Source organism: Motacilla alba, chromosome 9 (genome assembly GCF_015832195.1).
Source record: "Motacilla alba alba isolate MOTALB_02 chromosome 9, Motacilla_alba_V1.0_pri, whole genome shotgun sequence".
NCBI lineage: Eukaryota > Metazoa > Chordata > Aves > Passeriformes > Motacillidae > Motacilla > Motacilla alba.
Genome location: NC_052024.1, coordinates 1834271 through 1847740, shown reverse-complemented (window position 1 = coordinate 1847740; position 13470 = coordinate 1834271). Strand labels below are relative to the sequence as shown.

Below are 13470 nucleotides of genomic sequence, written 5' to 3'. Positions count from 1 at the left end.
CCCATTAGTGTCACACATCTTTTCATTTACTGACAAGCTGTCAAGGACCTGCTAACATGTCAGGACTTTGGAACGTGATTAAAGTGTTGGTTTTTTTTTTTTTTTTTTTTTTTTTTTTTTTTTTTTTTTGTTTGTTTTGTTTTGTTTTGGTTTTTTTATAAAGCTCTTTTTGGTTCATAATATCCATGTGGAGTTTGTGCTGAGGCTTAAAGCAGCTTGGAGACAGCCAGTGCCTTCCTACTCAAGTGTGGATTCTGCACATGCAGCAGAATCCCTGGAGCAGGGCAGAACCACACGGGATGCTGCATTCAGAGGAATCTCACATGCTGCTCAGCAGGGCAGGAATCCCCTCTCGGCACCAAGGGATCTGAGCAGGGAACACTGCTCCATGAAAATCTGCATTCCCAACCCCACAGGATCAGGAGGCCATGGAGAACAACACACACCAGTGGCTGTGGGCTGGAGAGAGAGAGGAGAGAGTTCTTCTGTGTGCAGCCACTGAAACTGTGGAGGCAATGACTGGACTGCAAGTGATGCCTCAGGATTTTAGCTTTTATGTTTTTCAGATCCTGTGCTGCATTAGTGCACAACTCCAAACTCCATATAAAGTGTTAAACTGTCTTCACATTTTGGTCAGACAAAACAATTTCCCTGGGCCTGAGATCCAAGGACACCCTGCAGCCAAGAACAAACAAAAGTGAATTGGGGGGAGCAAACTGGGGGTAAATGACTTCATTAGTGAAGCTGTAATTGGAGAATTAATTCCTGGTATATAAATGGACCAAACTTGTAATTTTCTGAGTGACCATTGTCCAGCTTGGGTGTAGCCCTTGAGAGGCTTCTGATAGCCCAAGGTGAACCTGTCTGAAGGCCTTCAATAAATACCCACTTTAACCTAACCTCTTAATCTTGTCTAGCCTCTGCTCTAGGCAGCCACCCCAAGGAATCAGAGGAGGTGAGGTTGCTGAGAAGCTGTCTGCCTCTCTTACAGGCCATATTTCACCCTGTCTGAGGGAAAAACACATGAACATGTGATAGTGCCAACCACAGAACTGCTCTGCAGCTACAAGAAAAGCCTCCAAATGTGAGCCTTTGAGTATGACACAGCCTCACGACTCAGTGCCTCTGCTGATGCTCAGGGCTTTTCTTCTGCTTTGGAAAAGCAAAACCCAGGTGGCACCTGCTGAGTCCATGCTCCAGTGCAGCCCTTGGAGGGCTGGAATGAAATCTGCAAGGACAGTGGTTGGAGAGACCCTGGCAGGCAAAGAACTTCCAAGAAAAATCCCCTAAGGTCCATGGAATGAACACAAGTGCAGCAGAGTGCTGGAACACAGGGATGTTTCTCACACCAAGGACTCAAGAAAAGGAATGATGTTCCCATGGCTTTAATAAAAAAATGCAGAGCTCCATGAAGAGACAAAAACTTATTTCCAGTGAACATGAGTAGTTGGTCATTTTCAAAAATAGTTATTTTTTAATGTGTGAATATCACATGAATATTTCAATTCCCAGGACTGTTCTGCAAGTACTTTTTATAGTAAGTGATGAAATGTTCCTGCCTGTTTGCAATTGTACTAAACTACTGTAATGGGATTCTCTGCTTGAACTTTCAATGGAGCTCTATCCCAGATTTGGGGCTGCATCCCAGTTTTGAGAGGATACTTTATTATCAATAGCTGAGTTGCAAAAGGAGCCATGACCTGTGTAAATTAGATAAATCAGGATATCAAAAAAAGACAGCGTCACAGTTGTTTGACCTGAACCAATGGAATTTCTGTGCTTTGGCACAGGCCAAGCTCAGTGCTGCAGGTCACCATGGGCAGCATCTTTGCAGCAGCCTTAGGGTTACCACACTGGCAGGAGGGAGAAGGGCAGCAGAATCCAACCCTTTGTTTGTTGGCTCAAACTGTTGTCTCATTAAGTCAAAAGCAAAATCCCCAGTGATAATTACTGGGTCAGAACCAGGCCAAACTCCTTCATCCTGTTCTTTTTCTGGCCCTTATATTCTTTCTTGTGAATTTTAGAATGTAATGCCTTTAAATCAAGAACTTTCTGGCTAAAAATATCAAGCTTACTACACATTATTATTATGATGATGATGAAAGCTATATATTATTTGCAGGGGGTAAAATATTCCAGCTTGAATCAATCTTTTTCCTTTTGTGTTCAAAACCTACAAAAAATATCCCCTGAAATTAACATTCTTCCAATTGCATATGTACAACAAATGTTTCCATTTTTCAAAATGAAACCTTTTCGATAGAGAAACAAATTTGTGGGTTTTTAAACAGGAAGAAAACTGCTTTTCACCCATTAGCTCTACTGTTTTTCTATTGTGTAAGAGATTTATCCTGATGGAGTTTAGCCCAGGGCACTGTGCTTGCCCCTCCACATCAGGTTACTGCAAATGTTCTTTGTGCTGTTGGAGCAGTGTCCTGCGTGTGCTGCAGCTCCATACATATTTAACCAGGCTGTTGCTTTACAAGCACATGTCCAAAAGATTTTATCTAATCAAATTTTAAATAGGAAATTACTTGTCTGACTTCACATCAGAAAGCCATTCCTTTCCCTGCTGCTCCAGATTGGGTTATTAGGACTTCACTATCAAATGGTCAGCAGCGTGTCTGAGTCACCACTCTTAATTCTGGGCTATAAATATCAGATGATGATTTATTGTCAGGCAGTTGCAATGCTGCAGGAGCAAATTCTCTTTAATCTCTTTACTTTGGAGAGGAATGGCAAATAGTTTGGAAAGCTGAGAATTTCTAAGGTTCTCTATGCAAGTAACAGTTCTATCAGCTGATTTCAGTGTCTCCCTCCACTTTCTGGTGATCCCAAGAGGTTTTCATGCCCACGCTGACCCAGTCCTGCTTCTCTCTGTGAACTGACTGCTAACTGTGGGCAGCAATTCCACGGTAAGTGGGCTAAAGCTCTGATGGTGACAATGTTCAGTGACTTTCCCAAGTAAATGGAATAAACTTTGAAGGAGTAGTTGTTCCCTTGTGTGCTACCTGCCTCACCACTGTTCAACATTCCTACCTCATCTGGGCCTCAGGTGAGAGTTTATGGTCTGCACAGTGACAGAAATGGTACTGTCTGCATACTCAAAAGTCGGAGCTTGCTCCCCAGAATATCCACTTACTGCTTTCAGCTCTTCCAAAATGCTAATTCTGTTTCTCCCAAAGGACACCAGAGCAAAGCGTCTCACCCTTTTTGGGCAATGGAGCTGCCCAGGCAGGTTGCTGGTGCAAGGGAGATTTGCTTGTGCACATCACACCTGGATCAAGAATGTGCATCATTTCAGAAAGCATTAAAGCAGGAAATGGACTTAAATCTCGCTGAAATGAAGACTAATCTGCAAACTTAACAGGACTGTTTATTTAGAAGATGAACTAACTAATGTGACACAAGATGCCTCAAGAGATTAAAAAAAAAGAAACCCCAAACCAAAACCATTTTCCTAATTTCAAAATACCTTTTTGTCATATTCAAAGTTTGGTTGGTTCTTTATAGGTTTTTATTTCAGAAATTATCCAAATTTGGCTTGACAAACTAATAGGCATTCAGAGAAGAACAAGCACAATAGGGAGATTAAAGAAGACAGCCTAAAGAATGTCAGACAATCTGTCTAAATCTTAAAAGACAGGAAGACAAGGAAAGAAAACATTTTCTGATTGTGATATTTAGGAGCCTGAACTAGGAATAGAATGTAATTTGGAAAAATAAAAGCTTCTGATACAAGTAAACACGAGGGGCAATTACTGGAGACAAACAGAGGAAAGCAGACTAACAGCAGTGTTAGAAGCGCTGTAGGATCTTGTATCCAGCTGACTTTTCCATCACTGAGAACTATGACAATGACCCTCAGTCATCCATAATTTAGGGACTTCACCCTGTTTGTACAGATTGAGGCTCCACTCTTCAGCACTTCATATAAACCCAAAAAGGTTTCTAACTTCCCAATTTTGCAAGTTAAATCTGGTTCCTGAGTTTGGGGCTACTGGGTGATGTCACAGCCCAACACACCCTAAAAGGTCTCTGAAAGGTGTTAGCTGTCCTGTCCAAAGTGGAGATATTAGGGGAATATTACTTGGCTGCTTTCAGGATCAAAGGACAGAAATAAACACTTAAAAACCACCAGAGAGGAGACACTCTGGGATAAAGCAGATGCAAAATCACCTGCTGAGGAATAATGTGCTTAATCTTTGAACACTTCTCAGGGAAGGTATTTAAGTATATGCAAGATCATCAGCTGGCTTAAGTTATTTTAAAGTACCTTGATCTCAAGGCAGCCAGATCCAGCCCTATAAATTCTTGATCCTGTTGATATGTCACATACTTTAGCCTGAAGTTCTGTTCTTTCTGTAGTAAATCGAGTCTAGAGCACAGAGCAGTTGTGCTGTGCTCTCTGTTACTGTAAAACTAAACTGTGCTTTCTTTCAGGGTATTGTTTTGATCCTAAATTTCTCAGCGGAGACATTCTGATGGCATATCTGCTGGCTTCAGGCACAACAGAACTCTTTTAAGGAGTGTTATTTTACCTTAAAATGGACAATCAAGGAATAGAAAACCTCCAAATGTGCACCTGGTGTACTCAAGGCAGCTTCTCCCTGAAAGCAAAGACAAAGCACCCCCAAGAAACATTGGTTCAAAAGAGGGAGGGAAAACAAACCAGAGCAGTTCTTTTCCTCCTCTATAAGAACAGCAACTGCTTAGGCTTTCCTTATGACCCATAAAACAAGGGAAGGTGTCAGAAGGGAATACCAGAAAGTGTATTTTCATTTGTCAGTAGCTTTCAGTTCTATTTCCACTGCCAAGCAGCTGCACCACCTGCCTTCCATCGTTGTGTGCAATGAGAGATGACAGAGGGCTTCTTAAAGCCTTTAATGTTGCACTAATTCATAACCTTACCTTAATTAACCTGGCAGAATCTACCTTTGGAAGAAACAAGACCCAGGGTTTGATTTTAGTATTTTCCTTCCTTGCAGAAAGGTGAGGAGGGAAGGTGGCACAGGTGCCATGGGTGCAGCACAAGGAGCAGAAACAATGTCCCTGTCACCTGGCCCTGGCCAGCTAAGTGTTCCTCCCTTGTGTGGCACCAAAACCAACTGGCAGGTGAACATGTTCCTTAGGCTTGCAGGATTGTTTTGAGAACTTATAATCTAATTGCATGAGTATTTTAAAGGGAGCTTCCATTAAATGATATGAGTTATTTGTTTTGGAGCAATTTGAAGGATCTTTCATTGTTAACTCCCCTTAATTAGTTTTGGCTTTATGATGTTTTGGGGGCAAATTGCCTTAGCTTTCACATTTACCCTACCACTGTGTGGCATGACCAAGATGCTGGTGCTCTTAGGTGAATTCTTGTCAGAAGGATGCAAACCACACGCCTCATGAGAGCTCCATGTGAAGGACTGGTTTTATTCTCCACCTGTAAACTCTGGGTGCCAGCCTGCTCCTGCAAATGACATTCTCAGAAAAAAGCACCACAACTGTGGGGTCAAAGTATCCACCTGCAGAGTGCTCCCACAGCCTGAATCAAGATGTCCTGCTTCATGTGTTTAGCATTGCAATTTTTCTTCGAAACCTGTCTTTCTCATATTTTAGCCATCAAACACCAAGGTGCTTCTTTTTGTTCATGGTCTTCATGGTTTGACTATGTTCCTGTTTGGGACCATTCACCTTTGCGACACTTCTGTTTAAAATAAGTCCTTTTTATTAATACCTGTGAGAAATGCTGCTGAGTGGGAACTCACTGGAAAATGAGATCAATGAGTTTTCAGTTTAGGGCTGTTTTCAAAACCCATCTCAGAAATAGATGTACACACGGAATTACCCCTGTGGAAAGTAACCAGATCAAATACTGCTGACAAGGGCAGTGAAAATTGTTCTGCTGTAAAAAGTGTGTTCAAGGGACGGAGATTACTGGTAATATTTTTAGTAGGAAGTTGGTAAAAGCTCATTACCCTTCAGTGATCTCCAGTGCAGCCCCCGATGGCTGCGTATTCAGAACTACTGCAAACACTTGAGACCCAAATGTCTTTATCCTGATCTCTCCAATGTTTAATTTCCTCCTACAGAACATGCATTGGAAGGCTTAGGGTACCTTAAGCAACTAAAATGTTTTACCTTTTAATTTTGTCTAAATGCTGCTAAGATGATCAGAAATGTGCTGTAATTTACATTTCTCTGGTGAAATGGTAAAATTGCATTTCCCCAGTTACCATTTTGCCTCTTTGAAGGCACCAGAGACAGCACCAGTGCTGTTCAGAGAGTCACAGAGCTGGCACACAGTCTGTTGTTCCTCTAGCTACTGCTCTGTTCAGCATTAGGAGAAATTCCTGCAGGGGATGTGTTTATCTGGTCGTGCAGAAAGTCATTTCTACAGCTTGGCAAAAACTCCTGTCTTGAGTAGATCTAAGCAGGAGCCCTGGTGGTGCTGGGAACTCTCACCTCAGGTCCGGGAATGAGAATCTGAAGGAACTGAATCCCATTCCTTTACACCTCAAACTGTCACATCATTGCTGAGGCTGAGGAAGATTGAGGAATGATTCTAGGATTCTTCTTCTGTTCATTCCAGTTAAAATTATACTGTGTAATGAAGAACACTAAACAAGAAAAAATAACTTACTCCTGTATTGGCAGATTATAAAATACATTACCCAGGGACAGAGATGAGGAAAACTCCCTCTCTCTCTTTTTTTTAAATCTCTCTTCTTCTCTCCCCTTGCAACACTCTCTTCCCTTCTCTGAAGCCCCTCTCAGCTGCCCTCTGATCCCAACAGCACGGAGCACAGCCTGCAGGAAGTGCCACTGCCACCCAGAGAATCTCTCAGCCAGGTGCACCCAGGAGGGAATGGTGGGACACCACTGCGACATCAAAGTCACCCATCTCAGGACCAGACCCCAGACCTTCCCAAGTTCAAATAAATAATCAAAAATCTGTATTTTTAATTGGATTATTTCGGTTTCTCGGGTTTCCTCTGCTCCCATGTCTCTTCCCAAACTGTGTCCTAAAACAGAAGCCACAGCCACAAATTTGCCAGCTGTGGAGCTACCACTCACTCTCCCCCACACATGCTGAAGACCCTGGCAGGGTTTGCTTCTGTTCCTCTTGACAGAGGCTCATGTCTCTCTACCACCCCAAAAGGCAAGCATGAGGTGGAGTTTTCCTGAAAATCAAATTTCTATAAGGGTTTAACCTGTTACTGTGCTGTTCTGAGGACAGAATGAGGCATTTATGCTGAGGGCAAGCTAGGAATTTATAGGCTTTCGAAAAACAGAGTTGGAGATAAAATGTCTTGAGCAATAAAGGATGTAGAAAAATGGCTGTGCAAGGCAGCAGGATGGGGAGGAGGTGTGATGGAGAGGTTTCTCTAGGCAGGAAGATAGAAGAGACTGAAAATGCAGCATTTCTGTGAGCCAGGATCATCTGTGAGGACGTGTGGCAATGAGAAGCTGACGAGCATGGCTGACTGCCAGCAGATATTATGATCTCAGAATATTGATGTTTTGTACTAATAATTACAAAATCAGCAGCTGTACAACTGCGTATTTGGATAAATACAAGTGTAAGTGCAGCCTGTGACATGGTGAATGGAAATGAAGTATGATTAAAATGACAGGTCACACAGTAATACTGATGCCAAGAAAAGACTGACAGGCTGGGAGAATGATAACATAATAAAGCATTAAAGAATCTCGATATTCAAAAGGAAAAAACTGATAATGGAAACATTCATATGCAGTCAGAGAAACACATTAACTTTTCCATTGCTGTTGAGAGCAGATTCAGATCAGATAGAAGACAGTAAGAAAAAAGAAAATTTGCTTGTCTGCACTTGTAAGGGCATATTGGGGCAAAAATGCCTCCTTCTCATTAGCCTTAAATAACAAATCTACAAGCAGGATAATCTCTTCAGATACTCTGAAAGAGAAGCAGAAAGCTGGGGATTGTCTACATAGCCAAGAAGAAAGCCAAGAGTTGGAATCATGTCATCTGAATGTTCCAAGAAGATTTGTTATAGATTCCCACCCAGGCAATGATCTGGACAATAAGGCAGGATGTTCAGCTGGGATGTCCAAAATTTGAAAGTTCTTGTTCAAGGGAGGGAGCTTCATGAAGAAATTAGGAAGGAATTAGGAAGAAGTTCAGAATAAACTGTTACTGGGATTAGGTAAGCATTTGGCAAAAATCACAGTAATAAAACACATTTAGCTCACAGTCATGGTCAAAGTCTGGCTGGGATGTCCCAGGATGTGTTTTTACTGAATGCCTGCACTGACAGACATGATTGGAAGCATTGTAAAAAATTTGCTGTGCCTGATGGTCAGGCACTTGTTGTCATTCCATGAACACCCCCTGCTTTTGGAATGGGGACACAGCAGAAGCCCATCTCTGTGTGGAACAAGGCAGTGAGCCAGGCCAAAGGAAAGCTCCGTATTCCTATTTCCAAACAGTCTCAAGTTTCAAGGCTTGTCAGGAGTGGTGTTATCACCTGTCTCACTTGAGGGCTGAGCTTTTTGAGCCACACATAGAGTCTAACCTCAGAGAGGTGAATCTGGTGCAAAGAGTGAAATTCAAGTACACCAGACACTTGGGGTTATCTATTCTATCCAGTGGAGGAAGGCCCAAGGAGGTACCAAACTGTATTTTCCTTCCCCACAGAACAGCTCCACTCCCTGGGACTTTGTACAATGTTATACCAGGCTCCTCAAGACAGAAGCTGGGATGGATTTCTGCCTTGCACAGGCTGTGTGAAACACCCAGCCTCGGACGCAGGGATCCAGGAACACCTGGGTGTCCCCTGCATGCAGCTGTGCTCATGGACTCGTGCCCACAGTGGTGGCAGCACAACCTTGTCACCACAGTGCTCCACAACTTCCACACAGCCCAGAGCTCCACACAGCTGGCTTTGGCCTTGCACTAAACATAGGTTTAAGCCTTCCTGTGGCCTAAACGTTTCCTCCACCTTTGTTTCAGAGTGAATCACCTGATGATTCCCCTGAACTGACCCCTAATGTTGGTTGTCACTGCTTGGGTGGGGCCTCATCACAGCACAGAGCTGGGAATTGGAATTCCTGGCACAAGCTTCCTTCCCACTTTTCACCAAACATTTTTCTCCTCTGGAAAGGAGGCAGCAGAGGCAGGACCCAGTGTGAACCTGTTGCTGCTCTCTTTTCATGAGCAGCAGGACACTCAATTCTCTCCCTCAATCCTGCAGGGCACTGAGCACTCCCTGCTCTCTCCAGCACCACCACCTGCAAGAAATGGCTAAAGAACAAGGACACCAGTGGACTCACACCATGATCAGATCCATGTAAGACACTGGCTCTGTGAGCAGGCTGGGCTCAGCAAGGCTCAGCCTAAGATGCTGCTTTGCCCTTCTGCCTAGAAACCTGCAGGACTGCAGCAGGGCAAACCACAGAGCAACTTCCCCATCCACGCTCAAGATTTATATGGCTGGCTTTCCTCTTCTTAAATCTCTCCCAACAAAGCTTTGTTCCAAGATGATTCACAGATGTTGTCATTAAAAAGTTGGGACTTGCCAACAAATAACACATGGGCCTGCTTGAGAAACTGCTGTTCCCACAGCTTTCCCCAGGAAGAGATACTTGGGGTAATTGGTAAGGCCTGTGAGAACAGGACATTATAAAGCATCTTCCACCATCCATAATTTTTGAAGAGAATCCTGGTTTCCTGAGAATTTATCTTGCTCATTTAAAAATCACATGGATAAACACACATGTTAGAGAATAGATAATTAAGCCCATTATCATTAAAGAAGTGTTTTTCTTTTCAGGTAATAGTGAATGGGTCAAGCAAAGACTTATTTGCAACAAACACAAACAAAATCCCAGCTCTAGCTAATAGACAGCCATGTATCTTAATTAGAGACATAAAAGAAAATGATTGATTGACATGCAGGAGTCTCAAAGGCCAGAAGGTGACAAACAGAAGGACAGGATTGTACTGTCCATTGCAGGATGAGCTCAGCTACAGAGAGAGCAAACCCCAACTAAAAGGGAATAAAAACCAACAGAGGGTTTTACAGTGTTACAGTGACCTGGCTGGAATCCCTTCTGTGCTCACCCACTCAGGACATGCTGAAATCTAAAACCCAGGAGCCCAGCCCTCTGTTGCAGCGGAAAAGCTATGTGGGGAGTCAGCAGGGGACCCTGTCTGGGGAGATCTTTACAATAGCTATGAACAGAAATGTTTCATGATGTTCACCCATTTATTGATGAAATTCTTGGTCATTTAGCAGTAAGGAAAAGGCTTTTTTTTCTGTGAGGTGGAAAGAAATGAGCATTCAGTAGGTTTTCAAAAACTAAAAGCAATCTCAGTCTTTTGCAATGCTCTCAACACATAAAGCAGTAAATATAATTTTCATATAGTTTTGAATAAATGACAGATGTAGTATCTATTTACTACATTCTCAGTTCTGTAATTTAGAGGCTGACATTAAAATATTTTCCTCTGTTTTTCATGGGCCTGTTGTTAAAAGCATGACTGCTTTGCCAGAAAGTTTGTGTTTGGAAAGGCTTTTCTTCCTTTGTCATTCCATTTTTTTTCATTCCTTTCATTCCTGCTGTGTGACTCTGTGCTCCAACATGCCCCAAAGAGCTCAGTGGCATCTCACAGCCCTCCTTGTGTCTCACCCTCACCTGAAGGACATTGCCACTGACCTCACCACCCTTCAAACTAGGGCTCCATTTGGGATTTGGCTTTAGAGCCAACTCACCACTCAATTTCCAGGCAAGCAGGGAACAGGCAGTGCTGTCATATTCCACTTCCACAAAACAATGGGTAGATGGACTGGATGAGTTTAAAGCTTAGGAAATACAAGTTCACAGGCTGTACAACTGCCAACATCATCTCACAGACATGCAGCAAGGGGAAATTCAACTAATCTGCTGTTTGTTTTTCTTAACATTCTATTAAAGCAAAGCAGCTCCATAATGAGATTACTGCATTTTATCTCTTAATTGTATCCAGATATGGAAAAGAGATTTACTGCTAGTGGCTTGTATACAGTACAATATTTTAAAGCTAATTATGATAGAGCATTACTATTGTCACACAATGAAATACTTATTCTTCTGTTATGAATCAATACCATTTTCTAAAATTTATTGTAACTACCTTTTTAATTGGATATACACTCTGCTAAATTCTGAAACAGACAGTTATATAAATATAATTCTTTTAAATCCAGGATGATATCAGCATAAAATATTTTAATTAAATAGATTGCAAAAAATGAGAAAAAGTAACATTAAGTAGCTTTCCATTATTAAATCCAGCTGAAAGTCAAGTCTAGAAAGCATTCAAGTTTTTATTTTTTAACTCTGCCATTGTCCATGGAAGCATGGATACACATCCTCCCCAAGTGGTGTATTAATAGTTTGATTGTTCATTGAAGACTACCAAGCACCTGGCTTTTGTTTCTATTATTCCACACAGAGAGGAAATCATATTACAGTATTTATCTTCCTAAATCCCCAGGGTCTAAACCCTCTACAAGTCTTTCCTTTGCTTATGGATGAAATATGGCAAACAATTAAAAAGTTAAGCAGAGTTTTAAAGTAACATTGTATCCAAGTTCCTTTGTTCAAAAATACTGGTGAGTAGATGGTGAAAACCTCTGCTTGATCTGTCAGTTGTATCATCAATTCATCAATTACTTAATGATTTTTAAAAAGAGTGTCCCTATGTGATGATGCCCTGATCACACAGGCCACCAATGCAAACTAAAATTCAAGTATTTATAAGCTGGCACTGCAATTAGCTGTTACACTTTGCACACATTCCAAAGTACACCTTTAAGCTTGGTTTTCCTGAAGAAATATTTACAACAGGGACAGCTGAAGTTTTGACCACAAGCTGATCACAACATGTCTGCAAATCTTACCTGAGTATGAGACACCTCCTCCCCCTCTCCACTCAGTGGCAAAGGGACAAGGAAAAGGCATTTGTTGATCTCAGCAGAACCAAGCAGCAGTTTAAAACCTACCTGAGCTCCAGCCATCTCAATGGGCATTGTTTTCAGCACTCTCATACCTGTATTTCATGTATTTACACATCCAACCCACATTAAATTTACACTAGGGTAAATTAAACCACTTACATTTTGATAAGATAAAATTAATCAGAACTTAGAGATGAGGTAAATCAATAATATCAAGTATTTAGATACATCTTACTTTTTATTAAGTTACTGAAAGAATTTAACTACATATCATATTGCCAGTATGCTGGTGGAAGTTGTTAGATATTGAAGCTGATTCTACACTTGATGACACATTATCCAAGTAATTTAATCAATAAATATTGCAGAATGCAATATCTGAGACTATTAAGAAATTTCATTTAAACAGCAGCTCACCACTAAGGAAAAACCCCACAGTATTCCCTATATTTTCTTCAAGAATATATACATTGAGCCAACTCTGGATCATCCTTCAGTATGATTTTGCAATAAATAAATGTTTATGGTAACACTTAGCATACTCTATAAGGTTATCAATTGTCTATTTATCTGAAGGGCCCACATTATGTAGGAAGGCTCTTCAGCATTCCTGTGATCCAGATTTCAGTGCAGACATTATTCACTCTACATTTAAGTCTTTTATCTGCATTCCAAGTGTTAAATTATATCGGGTTACTGTCCGTATCATTCTATTTTTACTGCAGCTCTTCACAGATTAAGATTCAAATCCTTTGAATTTAGAAGAATTTTGACAACAATTCAAGCAGTGTAAGTCTTAGCTCTGTCCACCTAATTGTGGCACAGGAATTTCTAAGCTCTCCAAGTGCCTACAGAAGCTATGTTTACCTGCTGTGTGCATCCTGTCCCCGGATCCTTGGCAGCCATCCTCATCATCACAGTCTCCACTTGACTCCATCTCCTCACTCCTTCCAGCCCCACTGCCAGCATCCCGGGGACCCCATCTCTCCAGCTTCAACTTTGCCTTCTCAGCATCCAGCTGAAATGGAAGAAGTGACAAACCAGCCATGGTCAGAGTATTCACACAGCTCCTACCCCTGGCACCCATCTGTTTATACAGCAACAAACACTTTCTCATGCACTTTCAAGAGCAGCTCCTCAAGTTGGAGACTGTTTCTGCCAATGGCATTCAAATATTCTGGAATAACAGAGTATGCAACTAAATGTTCTGCACCATAGATGACCAGGGCACTTATCAAACTTTTAATTGAAAACATCACATTTACCAGTGCCACCACAGGGAAGGCTGCTCCTACACTGGGGAGTCTTTGCTTCTTTTCTGCCAGGGTCAGAATTAAATGCATGAGATGGAATTTCTTTTTGGGACTCAGATGTTTATTAGTTCTTACCTATGTTCCAGTCTCACAAACTGTGAGTTCTAATGAACTTCATTCTAATAAACTAAAATGGAGACCTATCTATCTCTCTCTACAAGGCCTTTTAAGAATAAACGGTCTAA

At 41.7% G+C, this 13470-nt stretch overlaps 1 protein-coding gene across 2 annotated transcripts in view; it reads right to left on the bottom strand.

The window, feature by feature from the left end:
• Positions 1 to 13470, bottom strand: part of LOC119704448 (glypican-5-like) — a 342560-nt gene that overhangs the window by 76984 nt on the left and 252106 nt on the right. For both annotated transcript variants that reach the window (XM_038145739.1, XM_038145740.1), the window contains one exon: positions 12840 to 12990. In XM_038145739.1, the coding sequence (XP_038001667.1) occupies positions 12840 to 12990 (151 nt within the window). The remainder of the gene's footprint in view (positions 1 to 12839; positions 12991 to 13470) is intronic.